The following is an 18,722-nucleotide window of genomic DNA, read 5'->3' as shown; positions in this document are numbered from 1 at the left end:
GTGATGGCCAAAGGGATGAGCATCGATCCATCTACTCTATTCATGTGTGAGAGAGAGAGAGAGAAAGAGGCAGATAGAGAAAGAGAGAAAGAGAAAACGGGCACGCCAGGGCCTCCAGCCACTACAAACGAACTCCAAATGCATGTGCCACCTTGTGCATCTGGCTTACGTGGGCACTGAGAAATGAAACCTGGGCCCCTGGGCTTCACAAGCAAGTGCCTTAACCACTAAGCCATTTCTCCAGCCCCCATCTACTATCTTTTAAAACTGAATTTGAGGCCAGCTTGAGACTACATAGTAAAACTGGGTCCCTCCACTTACAATCCCTTAGAGAAATTTCCTTTACAGAACTAATCACAGTTCCTAACATACTATTTGTGGGGTTCTATTTAATGTCTTTCAGGAATTCTAAATTCTATTCTAAACAGAGCAGGATGTTTGTTCATCATGAAAATGTTACTTTCAAAATAGAAACGTTTCTTCCTGTCTCTGAAAGTAAACTCTAGGATTCTGTTTGGAGAATGACTAGAGCTACCAACAAGCAGGAGGGAATAGCAAGTGCCAAGTGCCTGAACAGCACAGAGGCCAAGAACACTCTACATCAAGAATTGGAAAGGGAGGGGGGAGTCTCCAAAGCCAGGCATGGTGGTGCAAAACTTTAATCCTATCACTCAGGAGGCAGAGGCAGGAGGATCACTGTGAGTTTGAGGCCAACTTGGAACTACAGAGGTAGCTCCAGGTCAGCCTGGGCTAGAGTGAGCCCCTACCTCAAAATAAAGTGGGGTCTGGAGAGATGGCTTAGCAGGTAAGCCATTTGCCTGTGAAGCCTAAGGACCCAAATTCAATTTTCCAGGTCCCACGTAAGACAGATGCACAAGGTGACACATGCGTCAACTTCATTTGCAGTGGCTGGAAGTCCTGGCATGCCCATTCCTACTCTATCTCTCTCTCCCTCTCTCTGTCTCAAATAAATAAATAAAAAGAACTGGAAAAACTCTTCAACAGAAATTGAGACAGCCTACTAAGAAAAAGAAAGGTTGGGCTGGAGAGATGGCTTAGCAGTTAAATGCTTGCCTGTGAGGCCTAAGGACCCCAGTTCAAGGCTCAATTCCCCAGGACCCACATTAGCCAGATGCACAAGGGAGTGCATGCACCTGGAGTTCATTTGCAGTGGCTGGAGGCCCTGGCATGCCCATTCTCTCTCTCTCTACCTGTCTCTTTCTCTCTCTGTGTCTGTCATCCTCAAATAAAGAAAAATAAACTAATTAAAAAAAGAGAGAGAGAGAAAGGCAACCCTTCAACATATTGGCACAGGCAACTACTTTCTGAATATAGCCCCAGTTGCTCAGAAAATAAAACCACTCATGAAAATTAACAAAGCTTTTGTATACCAAAGGACACTGTGAATAGAGAAGGAGGCAACCTACTGAATGGGAAAAACTATTTGCCAGCTATACATCTGACAGAGGTCTAATATCTAGGATATACAAAGAACTCAAAAAACTAAACAAGAAATCAAACAACCCAGTTTTTTAAAAAAGGCTATGGAACTAAATAAAGTTCTCAAAAAAAGAAATACAGATGACATATAAACATCTAAAAAACTGTCCTAGCCAGGTGTGGTGGTGCACGCCCTTAATAATAATCCCAGTACTCGGGAGGCAGAGGTAGGAAGATCGCCTTGAGTTTGAGGCCACTCTGAGGCTACAGAGTGAATTTCAGGTCAGCCTGAGCTAGACTGAGACCCTACCTTGAAAAAACAAAAAATAATTAAAAAAAAAATGTTCTACATCCATAGCCATCAGGGAAATGCAAATTAAAAACTACTTTGAGAGTCCAACTCACTACTGTCAAAACTGTTACCATCAAGAAGACAAATGACAAGAAATGCTGGCAATAATGTGGGAAAAAAAGAACCCTTCTACACTGCTGGTGAGAATGTAATCTGGTATAGCCATTGTGGAAACCAGTGTGGAGGTTCCTGAGACAGCTAAAAACAGATCTACCATATGAACCAGCTATACCACTCCTAGGCATATATCCTAAGGACTCATCTCACCACCTTAGAGATACTTGCATATCTGTGTTTATTGCTGCTCTATTCACAATAGCTGGGAAATGGAACCAGCCTCAATGTCCCTCAACTGATGAGTGGATAATGAAGATAGGGTACATTTATACAATGGAGTTCTACTCAGTGGTAAAGAAAAATGAAATTTGCAGGGAAATGGATGGACATGGAAAGGATTATACTGATGAGGTAACCCAGGCCCAGAAAAACAAGTGCTAAATATTCTCTCTCACATGTGGATCCCAGGTACTAATGTTTGGACTTGTATGTGAGTTGAAATAAAACTCAATAGCAATAAGCTAGGAACAGGATCTAAGAAGAGAGGGGGGACTTAAAGGGATGGTATTGTATATATGTAAGTAGAAGAACAGATTACTGGGGGTAGAAAGGCCTAAGTGAAGTCAGGGGAAGAGATTAAGTAAAGGAAGGGTCAGGGGAGGGTTAATCTAAATCTAAGGGGTTATGAATAAATCATAAGGAAAGTTACTTTTTCTGGACAACGGCACCTCCATAGATTGTTACTATGAAATTTTCAGTGTCAGGAAGAGGATACCATTCAGTGAGGTGTTGGTCAAGGAGGTCTTTGATGCCCCCAAAACATTACAGGCAATTGCTAAGGCTCTTGGTTTCCCACCCAAAATAGATGGTAAGACCCTACTGCTGAAGACTCCAAATGCTTAGGCTGCAAGGTCACTGAGAAATCAAGCTGGGGCTTAGCTGAAAACCTCCTCCCTGTAGAACAACTGACAGAAAGCTGGAAAAAAAAAAAAAAAACTGTTCTGCATGCAGCTCCAAGAGAGAGAATGAAGTTACCAGTGGTGATAAACAACAGTGGACACTGCAAACCTTAAATTTGGCGAGCCAGGCCAAATGAGCCAGGGTGCAACAGTGGCATGTCTGTTATGGGGGAGACCAACAGCTCTCTAATTGGACTGTAGGCCCGCTCCATGGGAGGGAATACATGCCTGATACTTAAACCTAGGACAGAGGAAGTCATCATCCTAGGGCTGTAATGCCTACTGCTGTCTGGCTAAATGTATATACTATACTCACCAAATTGCCCAGTAAGCATTTCTCTTAATGTTCATACCCATCTATTAATGCTACTCTCACTTATGGTTAGAGAAGCTTCTCTTTTCAGATGGCAGTGACCTCTGGGATGACTCAAAAGGCACCATAGTGCTGAGAAGAAGTGACAGAGGAGTGCTCAACACTAAAACATCTCTATCACACCTTCCAAGGGTCAGGGTCCATCACAGAAGAGGTGGTAGAAAGAATGTAAGAGCCAAAAGGAGGGTAGGACTCCTTACAATGCACTCTTCCAGGCATAAAATGGCCCGGATATCCATGACCTCACAGTGCCTGACACTACCTGCACAAGACCATCATAAGAGGAGGAAAAGATGATGACATCAAAACAAAATTGACTGAGAGGGGGAGGGGTATGATGGGGAGTGGAGTTTCAAAGGGGAGAGTGGGGGGGGAGGAAATGACCATGGTTTATTGTCTGTAATTACGAAAGCTGTCAATAAAGAAAAAAAGAAGGAAAGACAGAGAAAGGCAATACTGGCAGTAGGCTAGAGAGCTAGAGAAGACATGCACAAAGAACACCAAGAATTGAAAACCTTTTTTCTGAAAAGGTGTATTCTAGACTTTGCTGGGGAAAGAGCCAAGTTGAGGGTTCTATCTAAGTGTTACACACAACAAGGGAAACTCCTGTCCTGCTACGTGTGTGCCTACAGCCTGGTTAGAGAGCACACTAAGCCCACAGGCCTCAGCCGCAGACACGCCATGAAGGAAAAGTTCCAGCTGTGGGAGAGCAGCAGAGAAGAGGATGAAGGGGCCAACACGGCCGCCCCGTCAGAGTCTGCATATGAAGTGTGAAGGCCTGGTCTCCAGTGGGCCAAGCGTGAAGCACCGTCTTACTGATGGTGACACGCTCACAGCTGAATGGGCTGCTAAGAAGGAGGGCCCAGCTGAAGGAAGGGGGCTAATGGACGGAGGCATGCCTTGCCTCTGCCTCCTCTCTTCTCTGCTCCCATGTGCTTCCTGGCCAGTCACAGGCTCCCTCCACCTCACCTCTGGCCCAGAGCAATGGAGTCAACCAACCTAAGCCTGAAAGCCGGAAACCACAAGCCAAACTAAATTTCCACCTTTAAGCTGTTTTTCTCAGATATTCTGTCACAGCAACAAAAAAGCACCCAAATCCAGCACATCCTCTGCTTTTCCAGAAGAGCCCAGACACTCCAACATAGGGATCTGGCATGGCTGGCTAGCAGCCAGGGAAACACTGAATTCCCAGACAGAGAGTCCACTATGGACCAAGCTTCACTGAGCACAGCAACCATCCTGTGGACGTTATCAGAGTAAGCCTGGGTGGCTGTAGCATGACCAAGGCCAGTGAGGCAAGTACTGCCAGCAGGGGGCAGATGGCACACAGCATGAGGTCACCAAGTGTCAGCCAGCTGGACTCTACCTGCAGGCACGGCAATGGGCACTTGGGTGAGTCTTACACGCTGATCTCTGCTGTAAAGTAAGCAAAAAAGGAAGTATTGGGTCATGAAGTTACTTTTCTTAAAATGGAAAAGAAGAATAGCTAAATATAACAGACTGAAATTTTTATACCAATTCTATTTACTGCAAAACAGCTGAGATCAACTCAGAAAACTTGAGTTGCATGGGGGAAACAGTGCTTTTATCAACTGTACTCTGCATTTAAGTGGCCAGAGGCTACGGAAGCGAATTCTCACGGCAGGAGGCTATCTTCACAGGTTGTGGAAGCTGGAACCGAGTACATTGCAAAGACAAGGACCTGTCACTGGGAATCAGAACGGTCTGACCAGCAAACTCCAACAAAACAAGAGATCAGCTGAGGCTTCACCAGGAAAGCAGCCACAGCTAGCTTAGGGACCTCAGCAACATGCTGCTCCAGGAGTCACACCTGAGAGCTCCACCTCAGGAATCACAGTTCTCTAGAAAGGAGACCCACAGAAACAAGACCTACCACACCCTCACTTTATCAATCAAGGCTCTGGCCCAAGACGCAGACCTAGCAAAGTGGACCTACGGAGGCTGCAGGTTTTCCACCACTTAGAAGAGGAAGCCTATCTGCTAAGCAAGAAAGTTGTCTCCCCCCCACCCCTAACATCCCACAAAATCAATGTTAGAAAATGCTTTTTTAATAACTTCTTTAGAATTTTAAATCCTAAATATGCTTAAAAGATAAGTCACAGTGGGTAGTAGTCAGATTGGTTTTTAAAGAAATGCCAGAACACAGCCTCTTTTTCTAATTTTTGTTTTGTTTTGTTTTGTTTTCAAGGTAGGGTCTCACTCTAGCCCAGGCTGACCTAGAATTCACTATGTAGTCTTAGGGTGGCCTTGAACTCACAAAGATCCTCCTATCTCTGCCTCTCAAGTGCTAGGATTAAAGGCATTCAACACCATGTCCAGCAAATTTTTTATTTATTTTGTGAGAGAGAAAGCTAGAGAGATGGTTTCGTGGTTAAGGCACTTGCCTGCAAAGCCTAAGAACCCAGGTTTGATTCTCCAGTATCTGCATAATAAGCTAGATGCAAAAGGTGGTACATGCATCTGGAGTTCGTTTCCAGTGGCTGGAGGCCCTGGTGTACCCATTCTCTCTCTCTATCTAGCTATCTCTATCTGCCTCTTTCACTCTGTGGTGGTTTGATTCAGGTGTCCCCCATAAATTTAGGTGTTCTGAATGCTAGGTTCCCAGCTGACTGAGATTTGGAAACACATCCTGGAGGCAGTCTATTGTTGGGGGCGGGCTTATGGGTGTAATAGCCAGTTTCCCCTTGCCAGTGTTTGCCACACTCTCCTGTTGCTATTGTCCACCTTATGTTAGCCAGAGGGTGATGTCCGCCCCCTGTTCATGCCATCGTTTTCCCCTGCCATAATGGAGCTTCCCCTCAAGTCTGTAAGCCTAAATAAACCATTTTTTTCCTCAAAAAGCTGCTCTTGGTTGGGTGATTTCTGCCAGCAATGCAAATCTGACTGCAACAGTAACATTGGTACCAAGGAGTGGGGCCATTTGCTGCTAGACACCTGACTGTGTGGCTTTGGCCTTTTGAAGTTGATTTTCAAGAGGAATATGGAAGGATTTGAAACCTTGGCCCAAGAGACGCCTTGCAGTGCTGTAAGTACAGCTTGATGTAGCATTCTGGTCAGAGCTGAAAGAACTGAATGCAGTAAGAATTATGAACTGTAAGGCTTAGCTTGTTAAGGTGAGAAAGAACTTTGCCTGGGCTGGGCTAGGAGCAGTTTGTATGAGGGGCTTGCAGTTATGGCTGAAAAACTTGTGCAGGGTTGCACTGTATAGAAAGACTGGTGTGAGCAGAGGAATATGGCACAGAAAGAAATTTTGGGGCAGAAACTGCTGCCAGTTCAGCTGCAATTGTATGAGAGATTAGATCTATTGAGATTTGGCCAGGTGACCGGCATGGGGGCTACAGGAAAAATGCAGACTCTTTTTGAAGGGGCCTGAATGTTCAAGGAGTGTCCTGTTCTTCAAAGTGTGCTTTATTGCCCCCCAAATTAACAAACTGGCACCCTACCCAGTACTATGGAATATACGAAATACAGGAAAAAGAGGGTCACTGAATTGGCAACAGGGTCTTGTGTTTTAGAAATGGCCATGGGCAGTGTGAAGGTTTGCTGGATGCCTGCATGGATACCTGATGGAATTGTGAGGATGACCCATGGGTTGTAGTGGAGACCCAGTGAAGATGCCAGGACCACAAGATGGCTGCCAAGGAAAGCTGCTGGCCCTGGATGTTTTCCAGGACTGTGAGTAGTCTAGCTGGAGGGGCAGAATTGGAATTCCAGAGACTTGTGGCTGGTAAGAATTATCACACTTGGAGATTTGTCATTGACTAGAATTGGTGGACTTGGAAGTGAAGAGTTCGATGCCTGCCCTGTTTAAATCTTGTATTGGTTGAATATTTCTTTGCTACGCCCAATGCCATCGTTTGCACTCTTTTGCACTCTTGCCCTATGTAGTCTCAGGGTGGCCTCAAACTCATGGTAATCCTCCTACTTCTGCCTCCCGAGTGCTGGGATTAAAGGTGTGTGCCACCATGCTTGGCTTTATTTATTTATTTTGAGAGAGAAAGTGGGAGAGCGAGCAAGAGAATGGGCACAACAGGGCCCTTGCCAGTGTTTGACACACTCTCCTGTTACTGTTGTCCACCTTATGTTGGCCAGAAGGTGATGTCCACCCTCTGCTCATGCCATCGTTTCCCCTGCCATCATGGAGCTTCCCCTCTAGTCTGTAAGCCAAAACAAACCTTTTTTTTTCCCAAAAGCTGCTCCTGGTCAAGTCATTTCTGCCAGCAATGCGAACCTGACAGCAACACACTCTCCCTCTAATAAAAAAATATAATACTTTTTTAAAAAAAGAAAATACTCTAGAAATTATAGGACAGGCTCCACTAACTTTATTTTACAAATGAAAAAGAATTGGAGAAATCTGTTTGAACTTTATTAAAACCTATATAAATGACTCCAAATTAAAAAAAAAAACTACTAATACTATTACAAAAAAGAAAGTCATTTATTAAGACCAATATTTGACCCCAAGCACCACAAAAGAAAAGGAAAAATGACTCTCCCCACTGGTCCAGTCACCCTAGGCTTCTGTGGATTGGTACTGCTCACAGCCTCAGACGCAGAAGTTTCTTTATGCAAAGAGGACAGGTAAATGCAGAGATGCAATAGCTGGCAAAGTCACCAAGATTAAACCACTACTGTGCACTCAGCCAAAAACATGGCATCTAAACCACACCATCCAGAGCTTAGAGAACTTCAGGGAGGGGGGATGAAATAATGTAAGGGCAGGAGGATAGGAGAAGGGCTGGGAATGCTGTCCTCTAGACATGACGTGGCCATTATACTCATGAACACACAGCAGATGTGGTTACCTGCATAAGACTGAATACATCAATATTTCAAAATAGGAGATAAGGAGATATATAAACTATATGGGGCTGGAGAGATGGCTTAGTGGTTAAGTGCTTGCCTGTGAAGCCTGAGGACCCCAGTTCGAGGCTCAATTCCCCAGGACCCACATAAGCCAGATGCACAAGGGGCACATCCATCTGGAGTTCGTTTGCAGTAGCTGGATGCCCTGGCATGCTCGTTCTCTCTCTCTCCCTCCTTCTCTCTCTCTCTCTCTCTCTCTCTCAAATAAACAAAATAAATAAAATATTTTAGAAGAAAAAAATAAAAATTTTAAAAATATTTAACCTTAGCTGGGCACACGCCTTTAATCCAGCACTTGGGAGGCGAGGTAGGAGGATTGCCAAGCGTTTGAGGCCACCCTGAGACTACAGAGTAAATTCCAGGTCAGCATGAGCTAGAGTGAGACCCTACCTTGGGGAAAAAAAAAAAAATTTAACCTCAGCAAAACAAGGAAATACAGTTTAAAACAAGGCACCAACTCTCACCCTCTGGCCAGCAAAAGCAAGCATTTAAAATTATTCACCAGTGAGTCCTAGCAAGGTTTTGGGAGGCCTGAAAAACCAAACAGCTACTTAGGGGAAACGTAAATGACTCAACCACTATGAAGAGCTTTAAGTACAGACAGAAGAGAGCTTCTTGGTTAAAAAAAAAAAAAAAAGCCAGGCGCGATGGCACCTGGTCCCAGCACTGGGCTACAGTGAATTCCAGGTCAGCCTGGGCTTCAGTGAGACCACACCCTAAGAAAAGAAAAAGAAGAATGAGGTACTATAAAGACAGGAGTTCAGTCTGAGGCTGAAAACCTCCAGACTCTCACCCTGGACTCTGATCAGTTTTACTCTCAGAAAGAATGTTAAGGTGATGGAGCACTGTGAAGACGGAGTGCTATTCATTCCACTCGTCTCCTCCTCCCACAAGACAGAATCTCGGATTTGCAGCTTATATGGCTGCCCATAATAAAACCCCCTTTCCTAGCATCTCTTTGATGAGATGTGGATATACATACTGGCCAGTAATGTATGAGGAGGATGTTGTGGGCAGTTTCCAAGACACATTCCAGTTGACACCCTGCTGTGTGGAACCTGAGTGTGACAGCAATTGAGAACAAGGACTAAAGTCTGGGTCTTATCAAAAATAAATTATGAGACAAGATCAGACCAGGTGCAGTCACAGTGACATGGCTGTTACTATTTTTTAATCTATGGGCTAGAAAGATGGCTTAGCAGTTAAGGTACTTACCTGCAAAGCCCAAGGACTCAGGTTCAATTCCCCTGTACCCACGTAAAGCCAGATGCCCAAGGTGGTGCATGCATCTGGAATTCGTTTGAAGTGGCTAGAGGCCCTGGAGTGCCCATTCCCTCTATCTACGTCTCTCTCTCTCAAATAAGTAAATAAATAAAATATTTTTAAAATCTATAATATGAAAGACTGCATACAATACTGAGCATGTTGGTGCACATCTGCCATCCCAGGAGTTGGGAAGCTGAGACAGAAGGATCTGAAGTTTAAGAACAGCCTGAGGGGCTTGAGAGATAGCTTAGCAGTTAAGGCATTTGCCTGCAAAGCCAAAGGATCTTGGTTCGACTCTCCAGGACCCACTTAAGCCAGATGCACAAGGAGACACATGCATCTGGAGTTTGTTTACAGTGGCTGGAGGTCCTGGCGGGCCCACTCCCCCACCTCCACCTCAAATAAATATTTTAAAAAAGAACAGCCTGAGTTACATAGCAAGTTCCAGGCCAACCTAAGGAAAAATAAAAGTCTGTATATAAGATTGTTTAGGTTCCCAACCCCCATTCAACCCTGATCAAATTTCAGGAAGCTAACAATCAAACTTTCCATGGAAAGAAAGGGGAAGCTTTCCCTCTCTAGACACTATTGCCAAAATGCTGACATATGGTTTCTAAAAACAAAAAGAAAACAAGAGCCTGGGTTTGTGGCGCAAGCCTTTAATCCTAGCACTTGGGAGACAGGTAGGAGGACTGCCATGAGTTCCAAGTCACCCTGAGATTACATAGTGAATATATTTTTTTCCCTGAGGTAGGGTCTTTCTTTTTTGTGTTTTGGCTTTTCAAGGTGGGGGGGGTCTCCTTTTTTGGGGGGGAGGTTTCAAGGTAGGTCTCACCATAGTCCAGGCTGACCTAGAATTCACTATGTACTCTCAGGATGGCCTTGAAGTCATGGTGACCCTCCTTCTACCTCTGCCTCCCAAGCCTGGGAACGCTAGGATTAAAGGCATGTGCTACCACACCCATCTTAAACCGACATTTCGGGACTCTTTGTTTTCGTGACAGGATCTCTTGTAGTTCGATGGCCTTGAACTTCCGCTGTGAATCTGAAGATGGTGACCTTGTACTTCTGATCCTCCTTCCCTCCACCTTCCAAACACTGAAATTATGGGGCATACATCTGCCACACCACGTTTGATGTGCTGCTGGGCACTGAGCCCAGGGCGGCACTCTACCCTCTGAGCCATATCTCTATCTTAGGAAATCTTACTAGAGCACATACAAGTCAGTAATAATCAGGCTATATGTGGAGCAATGTTAGCACTCATTAAACTAGTTTCTATTCCTAGGGAATTAGTTTAAACCTTCTTTTTCAAAGTTTATTAGTTTAAAAGTCAAAGATAAAACTCATAAATTAATGTTCCGTTTACAAAGTTATCAATTATAACTATTAAAGGTATTTTGCATGAGGGCTGGAGAGATGGCTTAGCAGTTGGACAACTTGCCTGAGAAGCCTAAGAACTCATATTTGACTCTCCAGGTCCCATGTAAGCCAGACGCAGTGACACAAGTGTGTAATGTCACATGTGCACATAAAGGGGAGCACTCATCTAAAGTTCGACTGCAATGGCTGGAGGCCCTGGCACACCAATTCATTCCCCCCCCCCCCGTCTCTCTCTGTCTCTCTCTGTCTCTCTCTGTCTCTCTCTCTCTCTCTCTCTGTCACACACACACAGAGAGAGAGAGAGAGAGAGACAGAGACAGAGACAGAGAAAGAGACATATACACAGGCCAAGCTGTTGGGCTTGCCTCAAAAAAAAAAGGATATTCTGCTTGATTTTAGTATCTCACAGTCTAACATCTATCCAATTTTACAAAATATTACCCAAGTAATTTTTGTACCCACATACATTATAAAATAAGCTCTAGAAAGTTATTAGCTTACCTAAATCCACTGAAAGAACTCTTAATATTTGCTGAATGACTGCACTAGGAAGGTTACAGAGGTGACTAATGAAACAGTTTCAGGAAGACTATTTCTGCAACAGCTCCACTACCCAGAAATAGTTCCCACACTAATGACTGGGGAAAAAAAATAGGAATAAACAAATGAAATTTAAAAGTTCCTACAGCACTCCAGCTCCTGTGTTATCCAACACTTCATGACAACAGTCTCTCAAGGCCCTAAGCTCCTTCCATGTTGGACACATGCCTGATCTACTCAACAAGATGTTTATCATAGGGTTCGTTATACCCCAAGTATGCTTTATTAATACTACTGAAAAACTTCACTGAGCCAGGTATGGTTGCTAACACCTGTAATCCCAGCACTATCACCTAAGAATTCAGGACAGCCTAGGCTGCAACTAAGGTCCTGTCAAAAAAAAAAAAAAAAGAAAAGAAAAAGCTAGCTGGACTGATGGCACACGCCTTTAATCCCAGCACTCAGGAGGCAGAGGTAGGAGGATCACCATGAGTTCGAGGCCACCCTGAGACTCCATAGTGAATTTCACGTCAGCCTCGGCTACAGCCAGACCCTACCTCGGGGGGGTTAAAAAAGAAGGCTGAGAATGTGGCTCAATGGTACAATACAAGCCTAGCAGGCAAGAAGCCCTCTGGGGAGATAGCACATTGGTAGAGTGCTGCATGAAGCTCTGGCTTTGATCTTCAGCACCCCATAAACCCAACATGGTCACAGGCTTGTAATCCCAGTTCTGGATCATACTCCACTACTCAAGGGAGTTCAAGACCACAGTGAACTACGTGACACTCTTGTTTCAAAAAATAAAACTCTCATGGGCCATGGTGGCACACACCTCTAATCCCAGCACTCGGAGACAGAGGAAGGAGAATCACAGTGAGTTCAAGGCCAGCCTGAGACTACAGAGTGAATTCTAGGACAGCCTGAGCTAGAGTGAGACCCTACCTCAAAAAAATAAATACGGGCTGGAGAGATGGCGTAGCGGTTAAGAGCTTGCCTGTGAAGCCTAAGGACCCCAGTTCGAGGCTCGGTTCCCCAGGTCCCACGTTAGCCAGATGCACAAGGGGGCGCACGCGTCTGGAGTTTGTTTGCAGAGGCTGGAAGCCCTGGCGCGCCCATTCTCTCTCTCTCCCTCTATCTGCCTTTCTCTCTGTGTTTGTCGCTCTCAAATAAATAAATAAAAATTAAAAAAAATAAAAATAAAAATAAAAAAATAAATACATAAATAAAAATTACTTGAATGGGCTGGAGAGATGGCTTAGTGGTTAGGCACTTGCCTGTGAAGCCTAAGGACCTTGGTTCGAGGTTCAATTCCCCAGGACCCACATTAGCCAGATGCACAAGGGGGCGCACATGTTTGGAGTTCATTTGCAATGGCTGGAGGCCCTTGCGCACCCATTCTCTCTCTGTATCTCTCTACCTCCTTCTCTCTGTCACTCTCAAACAAATAAATAAAAAAATTTTTTTTTAATTTTTAATTAAAAAAAAGTTACTGGAATGGGCTGGAGAGACAGCTTAGCACTTAAGGCGCTTGCCAGCAAAGCCAAAGGACCCAGACTCAATTCCCAAGTATCCATGTGAAGTCAGATATACAAGGTAGTACATGCATCTGGAGTTCCCTGTCATGCCCACTCATAATCTCTGTCTTGTAAATAAATAAACAAAATATTTTTAATTCTTTGAAGATTTTAAATATGTTAATTATACGAAACGGTCAAGTATGACAAAGGTAACTTAAAAAGTGCTCATGCGGGCTGGACAGATGGCTCAGCAGTTAAGGCATTTGCCTGCAAAGCCTAATGAGCAAAGTTCAATTCGCACTCCCCACATAAAGCCAGAAGCACAGTGATGCATGCATCTGGAGTTCATTTGCAGCAACCAGAGGCCCTGATGCATCCATTCTGTCTCTCTCTTTTACATAGTTTAAATAACTATTTTAAAAAATATTTATTTAATTTAGATTGAGAAAGAAATACAGAGGAGAGAGGGAGGGAGAAAATGGGTGCGCCTGGGCCTTTAGCCTCTGCAAATGAACTCCAGACACATGCGCCATCTTGTGCATCTGGCTTACATGGGTCCTGGGAAATAGAACCTGGGTCCTTTGGCATTGCAGGTAAGCACCTTAACCACTAAGCCATCTCTCCAGCCCCAAATAACTTTTTTTAAAAATGCTTATTCTAATTACCTAATGATCCTTGCAGCCCAACAAACAGTCTTAGCTCTAATATCTACAAGCAAGCAGTCATATCCCCTGAGCAACCCAATCATAAGCTCTTCCTTTTGGGAACTAACCTTTCCCTCTGTCCAATCAATCATCTTGCTTTGATCCATGGAGTATGGAGAAGTTAAACCTGCCTGATGACCCAGACAGAAGTCATTAAAATCAGTCCACTTCCCACCATCCTATGTGCAAACCAACCAAATCAGAGGCCTCCATGGCCTTTCGACAGAGGTAAGGAGAGAACATATCCAGTGCTATGGACTATGACAGCAGCTGTGAGAGCTGCAAGGAGCCATCTGGACACGAACAAGAAGGATTATTGAAGCAAGATGATCTCCCACGAGGCTCAAAGCTAAGGAAGGAATACCTATCTCAGAATGGCTTGGTTTACATGACATCCGTCAGGGTTTCTAGCCCTTGACTCCTAATACAAGTGTGTTTCTTCCGTGGAACAAGAACGTACTACTTGTAGGAAATAAGATCATGAGGGCTGGAGAGATGGCTTAGCGGTTAAGCGCTTGCCTGTGAAGCCTAACAACCCCGGTTGGAGGCTCAACTCCCCAGGACCCACGCTAGCCAGATGCACAAGGGGGTGCATGCATCCGGAATTCGTTTGTAGTGGCTGGAGGCCCTGGCGCGCCCATTCTCTCTTATCTCTATCTGCCTCTTTGTCTGTCACTCTCAAATAAATAAATAAAAATATTTTAAAAAAAAAGATCATGAAGTCGTACAAAACAACGCGGTCAAAGTTAACTGAAGTACCACACACAGAACCCTCAACAAATACATGAGGTCAGGAAACACTTGTTAAAAGTCACAAACATATTCCATTACGGGCACACACCCATCTGTCAACAGATTTTTGTTTGTTGGTTTTTTGGTTTTTTTCGTGGTAGAGTTTCACTCTAGCCCAGGCTGACCTGGAATTTACTATGTAGTTTCAGGGTGGCCTCGAACTCATGGGGATCCTTGTACCTCTGCCTCCCAAGTGCTGGGATAAAAGGCGTGCACCACCATGCCCGGCTCTGTCAACAGATTTTTAAGGAGCCTACTTTGGGAGATCCAATATGTCACTCATGCTTTAGGGCACATTCACAGCTCCTAACTTCCAGCATTCTCCGGGTTGCCTTTTGATCATTCTGAATTTAAGATGATGACCTCTTTCAAGCGAACACGAGTTAGCAGACCTCTGGCCCCAGGGTCGTAATTTCTCACACACTTCCTTCAAACAACTGCGATTAGGAAATCTAGAGTTGGCCCAAGAAAGTCGTTAAGGGCAGTGATATATTAGCGGGTGCAGAAAGGAGCCTTCGGTAAAAGACCAAATTTATTTCAAAAATAATAATAATAATAAGATAAAATAAGGTGAAAAGCAATGAAGAAGTGTGATCGGAAGGACCAATACGTGGCACACACTTCCTCCCAGGTATGGAGCCTTGGCAACCGGGGCACAGGCGGGCGGGCAGGGTTACGGCCGGCTCACCGGGAAGGAATGCAGAAACCACACCTACGCCCCAGGCCAGAGTCGGGGTGGAGCTGCCCAGGCAGGGGGCCGGGGACAGGGACCGGGAAAGGAAAAGGAACAGGGAAAGGGAAAGGGATGGGGTAAGGGACAGGAAAGGGACAGGGATAGAGTAAGGGACTGGAAAGGGACAGGGACAAGGGGGCAGGGGAGGGCGGCTGGGAGGCCCGCGGCGGGGCGGGAGGGGGAGGGGAGGAGGCCGAGGGGCCCGGGAGGACCGCCTTCCCCCCGCAGGCCCGCGCCCACCTCAGCAGCGTCTCCAGCGCGCCCTCGTGCTTGTCCAGCGGGCGTCCGAGCGCCGCTCGCCGCAGCTTGCTGAGCTCCTCGGCGGCGCGGCAGTACTGGGCCTGCTCGTCGCCGCCGCTCGGGTACGTCTGCTGGATGAACTTCACCAGCGGCTTGGCCAGGTCCACCTCGGACGTCTTCTTCAGCTGCACGGAGATGAACGTCGCCATGGTGCCGGTCTGGCCAGAGGAACACGACGGGACCACGACGACGAACAGGGAAGGAAGGAAGGAAGGAAGGAAGGAAGGAAGGAAGGGGAAGCCTGAGGCGCACCGCCGAGCCGCAGCGGAACGAACGGAACGACGGGCCGACGGACTCGGCCGCCCAGCGCTTCCGGCCGGCCACTTTCTAAGAGCTCCCGCGCAGGCGCAGCAGTGGGCGGGGCTTCCCCTCACACCCCCCCACCCGGCGGCGCCTCTAGGTCACGTGACAGAGCCGCGTCTGCGCAGTGCGCCTGCTCGCGCCCCCGCGGCGCCTGCCGGGTGGCGTCCGGAGTGTCTCCCCGGTGCATCTAAGGCTCGGTTCCTCCCCTTGGTGTAAAGGCGTCGGTGTTGACATTTTCCTTTTTCCTTTTTTGTTTTGTTTTCGAGGCTGGGTCTCACTCTAGCCCAGGCTGGCTTGAAACTCACGCTGTAGTCCCAGGCTTGGCCTTGAACTCACGTCCGTCCTCCTACTTCTCCCTCTCGTGTTCTGGGACTGAAGACAGGAGCCACCACACCCGGCCTCCTTTTTTTTTTTTTTATTTTTATTTTCAATGTATTTATTTATTATTTATTTGCAAGCGTGAGGGGAGGGGTCGTGGACCCCAGAGTTTCGTCTTGCCACTGCAAATAACACAGATGTATGCGCCACTTTGGTGCATCTAGCTTTACGTGGGTAATGGAGGCTAAAACCCGGGCCTACGGGCCCGTTGTTACATTAGGAGGACTAATGGCTACGTGATCGAGACCTTGTGGCTTCAGAGATGATGAAAAATGGATAGATAGATGATTGGTTGATACATAAATATGAAGAGGATGGATAGAAAGATAGGTGGATGGAAGATAGATCATTCGCTAGTGAGCTCAGTAGGCAGGGTCCCTGCCTCTGTTAGTGATCAGCCAGGTAAGAAGACAGATGATAAGGTAAGTAAAAACAGATTTCTTAGGGCTGAGGAAATGGCTCAGCAGTTAAAGGTGCTTGCTTGCAAAGATTGCTGGCCGGAGGATCAATTCTCCAGCCACCCACCTAAAGCAGAAGGTGGCACAGACATCTGGCATTCCTTTGCAGCAGCAAGAGATCCCGATGCACGCATGTACACATACAGACATGCAAAGCAGTAAATAATTTTTTAAACTGATCTCGGTTTACGTATACCAGAGAAAGTGTGGGTACAACCAGGGCCTCCTGCCACTGCAAACCAACTCCAAATGCATATGCCACTTTGTGCATATGGCTTTATGTGGGCACTGGAGAATTGAACCGGGGCCATCCATCTTTACAAGCAAGCACCTTTAACCACTGAGCCATCTCTCCAGCCACAAAACTGTTCTCTTGGAACTTAAACAAGATTAATTTTTTTAAATATTTTCATTTATTTATTTGAAAGCGCAGAATGAAAGAGAGAATAGGTGTGTCAGGGCCCCTTGTCACTGCAAATGAACTCCAGACACATGTGCCACTTTGTGCATCTGATTTTATGTGGGTACTGGAGAACAGAACCTGGACCATTAGGCTTTGCAAGCAAGTGCCTTTAAGTGCCTAGCCATCTCTCCAGACCAACAAAATTAATTCTTACTTTAAAAGTCTTCTTGGAAGAACTTAAAAATAACACCTGCAGTCAGGCATGGTGACGTATGCCTTTAATCTCAGCACTGGGAAGACAGAAGTAGGAAGATCACCATGAGTTCGAGGCCACCCTGACACTACATAGTGAATTCCAGGTCAGCCTGGGCTAGAGCAAGACCCTACCTCGAAAAAGAAAAAGGAAAAGAACACCAGTAATCTGAGAAGATGCTTGACAAAAAAGGAGTGTAGAAGGGTTGAGTGGTAAGGAGAAACTACCAGACCTAAAGCACTTCCCATATCTAAGTGAGTAGAGTCAAATCATATGACAGAACTTCAAAAGCAAAGTCAGCCTGGGCTACAGTGAGACCCCACCTCAAAAAAAAAAAAAAGCAAGTCAAGTATAGAATGAAAGAAACTTAGGGGCCTGGAGAGATAGCTGAGAGATTCAAGGTGCTTGCTTGGAAAGCCTGTTGGCCCAGTTCAGTTCCCCAACCACCCACGTAAAAAGGTTGACAGGCATTTCTTTGCAGCACCAAGAGACCTTGAAGGACCCATACATACATGCATATACATAGGTGCAAATGAAGAAAGAAAACAGGAAAATTGGCAGAGTGAGCAGACAGCAAATCTGAATGAATTACACCTATGTCTGAGCTACTTACATGCACACAGACATGCAAATAAGTAAACATAGGTGTAATTCTTTGCAAGACAACTGGTGCATATCTTCAACAATTTATTTTCAAGGAAAAGTAACTGCTAGGTGAAAAGAAAATGAAAGGACTTTAGAGCCAGAAGTGATCCTGGTCTGGATAGACTACTTATAAAGGTTTGTTTTTTTTTTTTCTTTCTTTCTGGTTTTTTGAGGTAGGATTTCACTGTAGCCCAGGCTAACCTGAAATTCACCATGTAGTCTCAGGGTGGCCTCAAACTCATGGCCATCCTCCCTCCTCTGCCTCCCAAGTGCTGGGATTAAAGACATGTGCCACCATGCCCAGCTCTCAAATGCTTTTTAAGACAACTAAAATAGGATCGAAGATGAACTGAATATTGGATAAGAAGAAACTATTGCCATAGGAAGGTGGGGATCATTAACCAAAAAGAGCAAGTCACAACACGTTATGTGTGTTACCATACTTTGTTCTGTTAATAATAATATAAAAAAAAATGTCCAGGGCGTAGTGGTGCACACCTTTAATCCCAGCACTCAAGAGGCAGAGGTTGGAGGATCATTGTGAGTTCCAGGCCACCGTGGAAATTCCACAGGAGCCTGGGGAAAAACAAATGCTCCTGTGGCCAGGCATGGTAGTGCACACCTTTAATTCCAGCACATTTCAGGCCAGTGTAAGAGGATCACTGTGAGCTGTAGGCCACCCTGTGACTACAGAGTTCCAGGGCAGCGTGGGCTGGAATGAGACCCTTTCTGGGCTGTGGGGTGTGGGGGGGGGAGCCCTGTATCTATGTAAAATGAAACAGGTGGGCTGGAGAGATGCTTTAATGGTTAAGACACATGACTCTGAAGCCTAAGGACCCAGGTTTGATTTCTCAGAACCCATGTAAGCCAGATGCACAAGGGGGCGCATGTGTCTGGAGTTCATTTGCAGTGGCTAGAGGGCCTGGTGCACCCATTCTCTCTCTCTCTCTCTCTGCCTCTCTCTGTCTCAAATAAA

At 45.7% G+C, this 18,722-nt stretch overlaps 1 protein-coding gene across 2 annotated transcripts in view; it reads right to left on the bottom strand.

Annotated features, from left to right (window-relative positions):
• Nucleotides 1-15,576, bottom strand: part of LOC101603901 (programmed cell death 6 interacting protein) — an 82,289-nt gene extending 66,713 nt beyond the window's left edge. For both annotated transcript variants that reach the window (XM_045136290.1, XM_045136292.1), the window contains exon 1: nucleotides 15,247-15,576. In XM_045136290.1, the coding sequence (XP_044992225.1) occupies nucleotides 15,247-15,455 (209 nt within the window). In that variant the 5' untranslated portion in view covers nucleotides 15,456-15,576. The remainder of the gene's footprint in view (nucleotides 1-15,246) is intronic.
• Nucleotides 15,577-18,722: the final 3,146 nt, after the last annotated feature.

The sequence above is a fragment of the Jaculus jaculus genome, chromosome 17 (genome assembly GCF_020740685.1).
Source record: "Jaculus jaculus isolate mJacJac1 chromosome 17, mJacJac1.mat.Y.cur, whole genome shotgun sequence".
In the NCBI taxonomy this organism is placed as follows: Eukaryota; Metazoa; Chordata; class Mammalia; order Rodentia; family Dipodidae; genus Jaculus; species Jaculus jaculus.
Note: the sequence above shows the minus strand (reverse complement) of the source record. Positions and strands in the feature narration are given on the sequence as shown.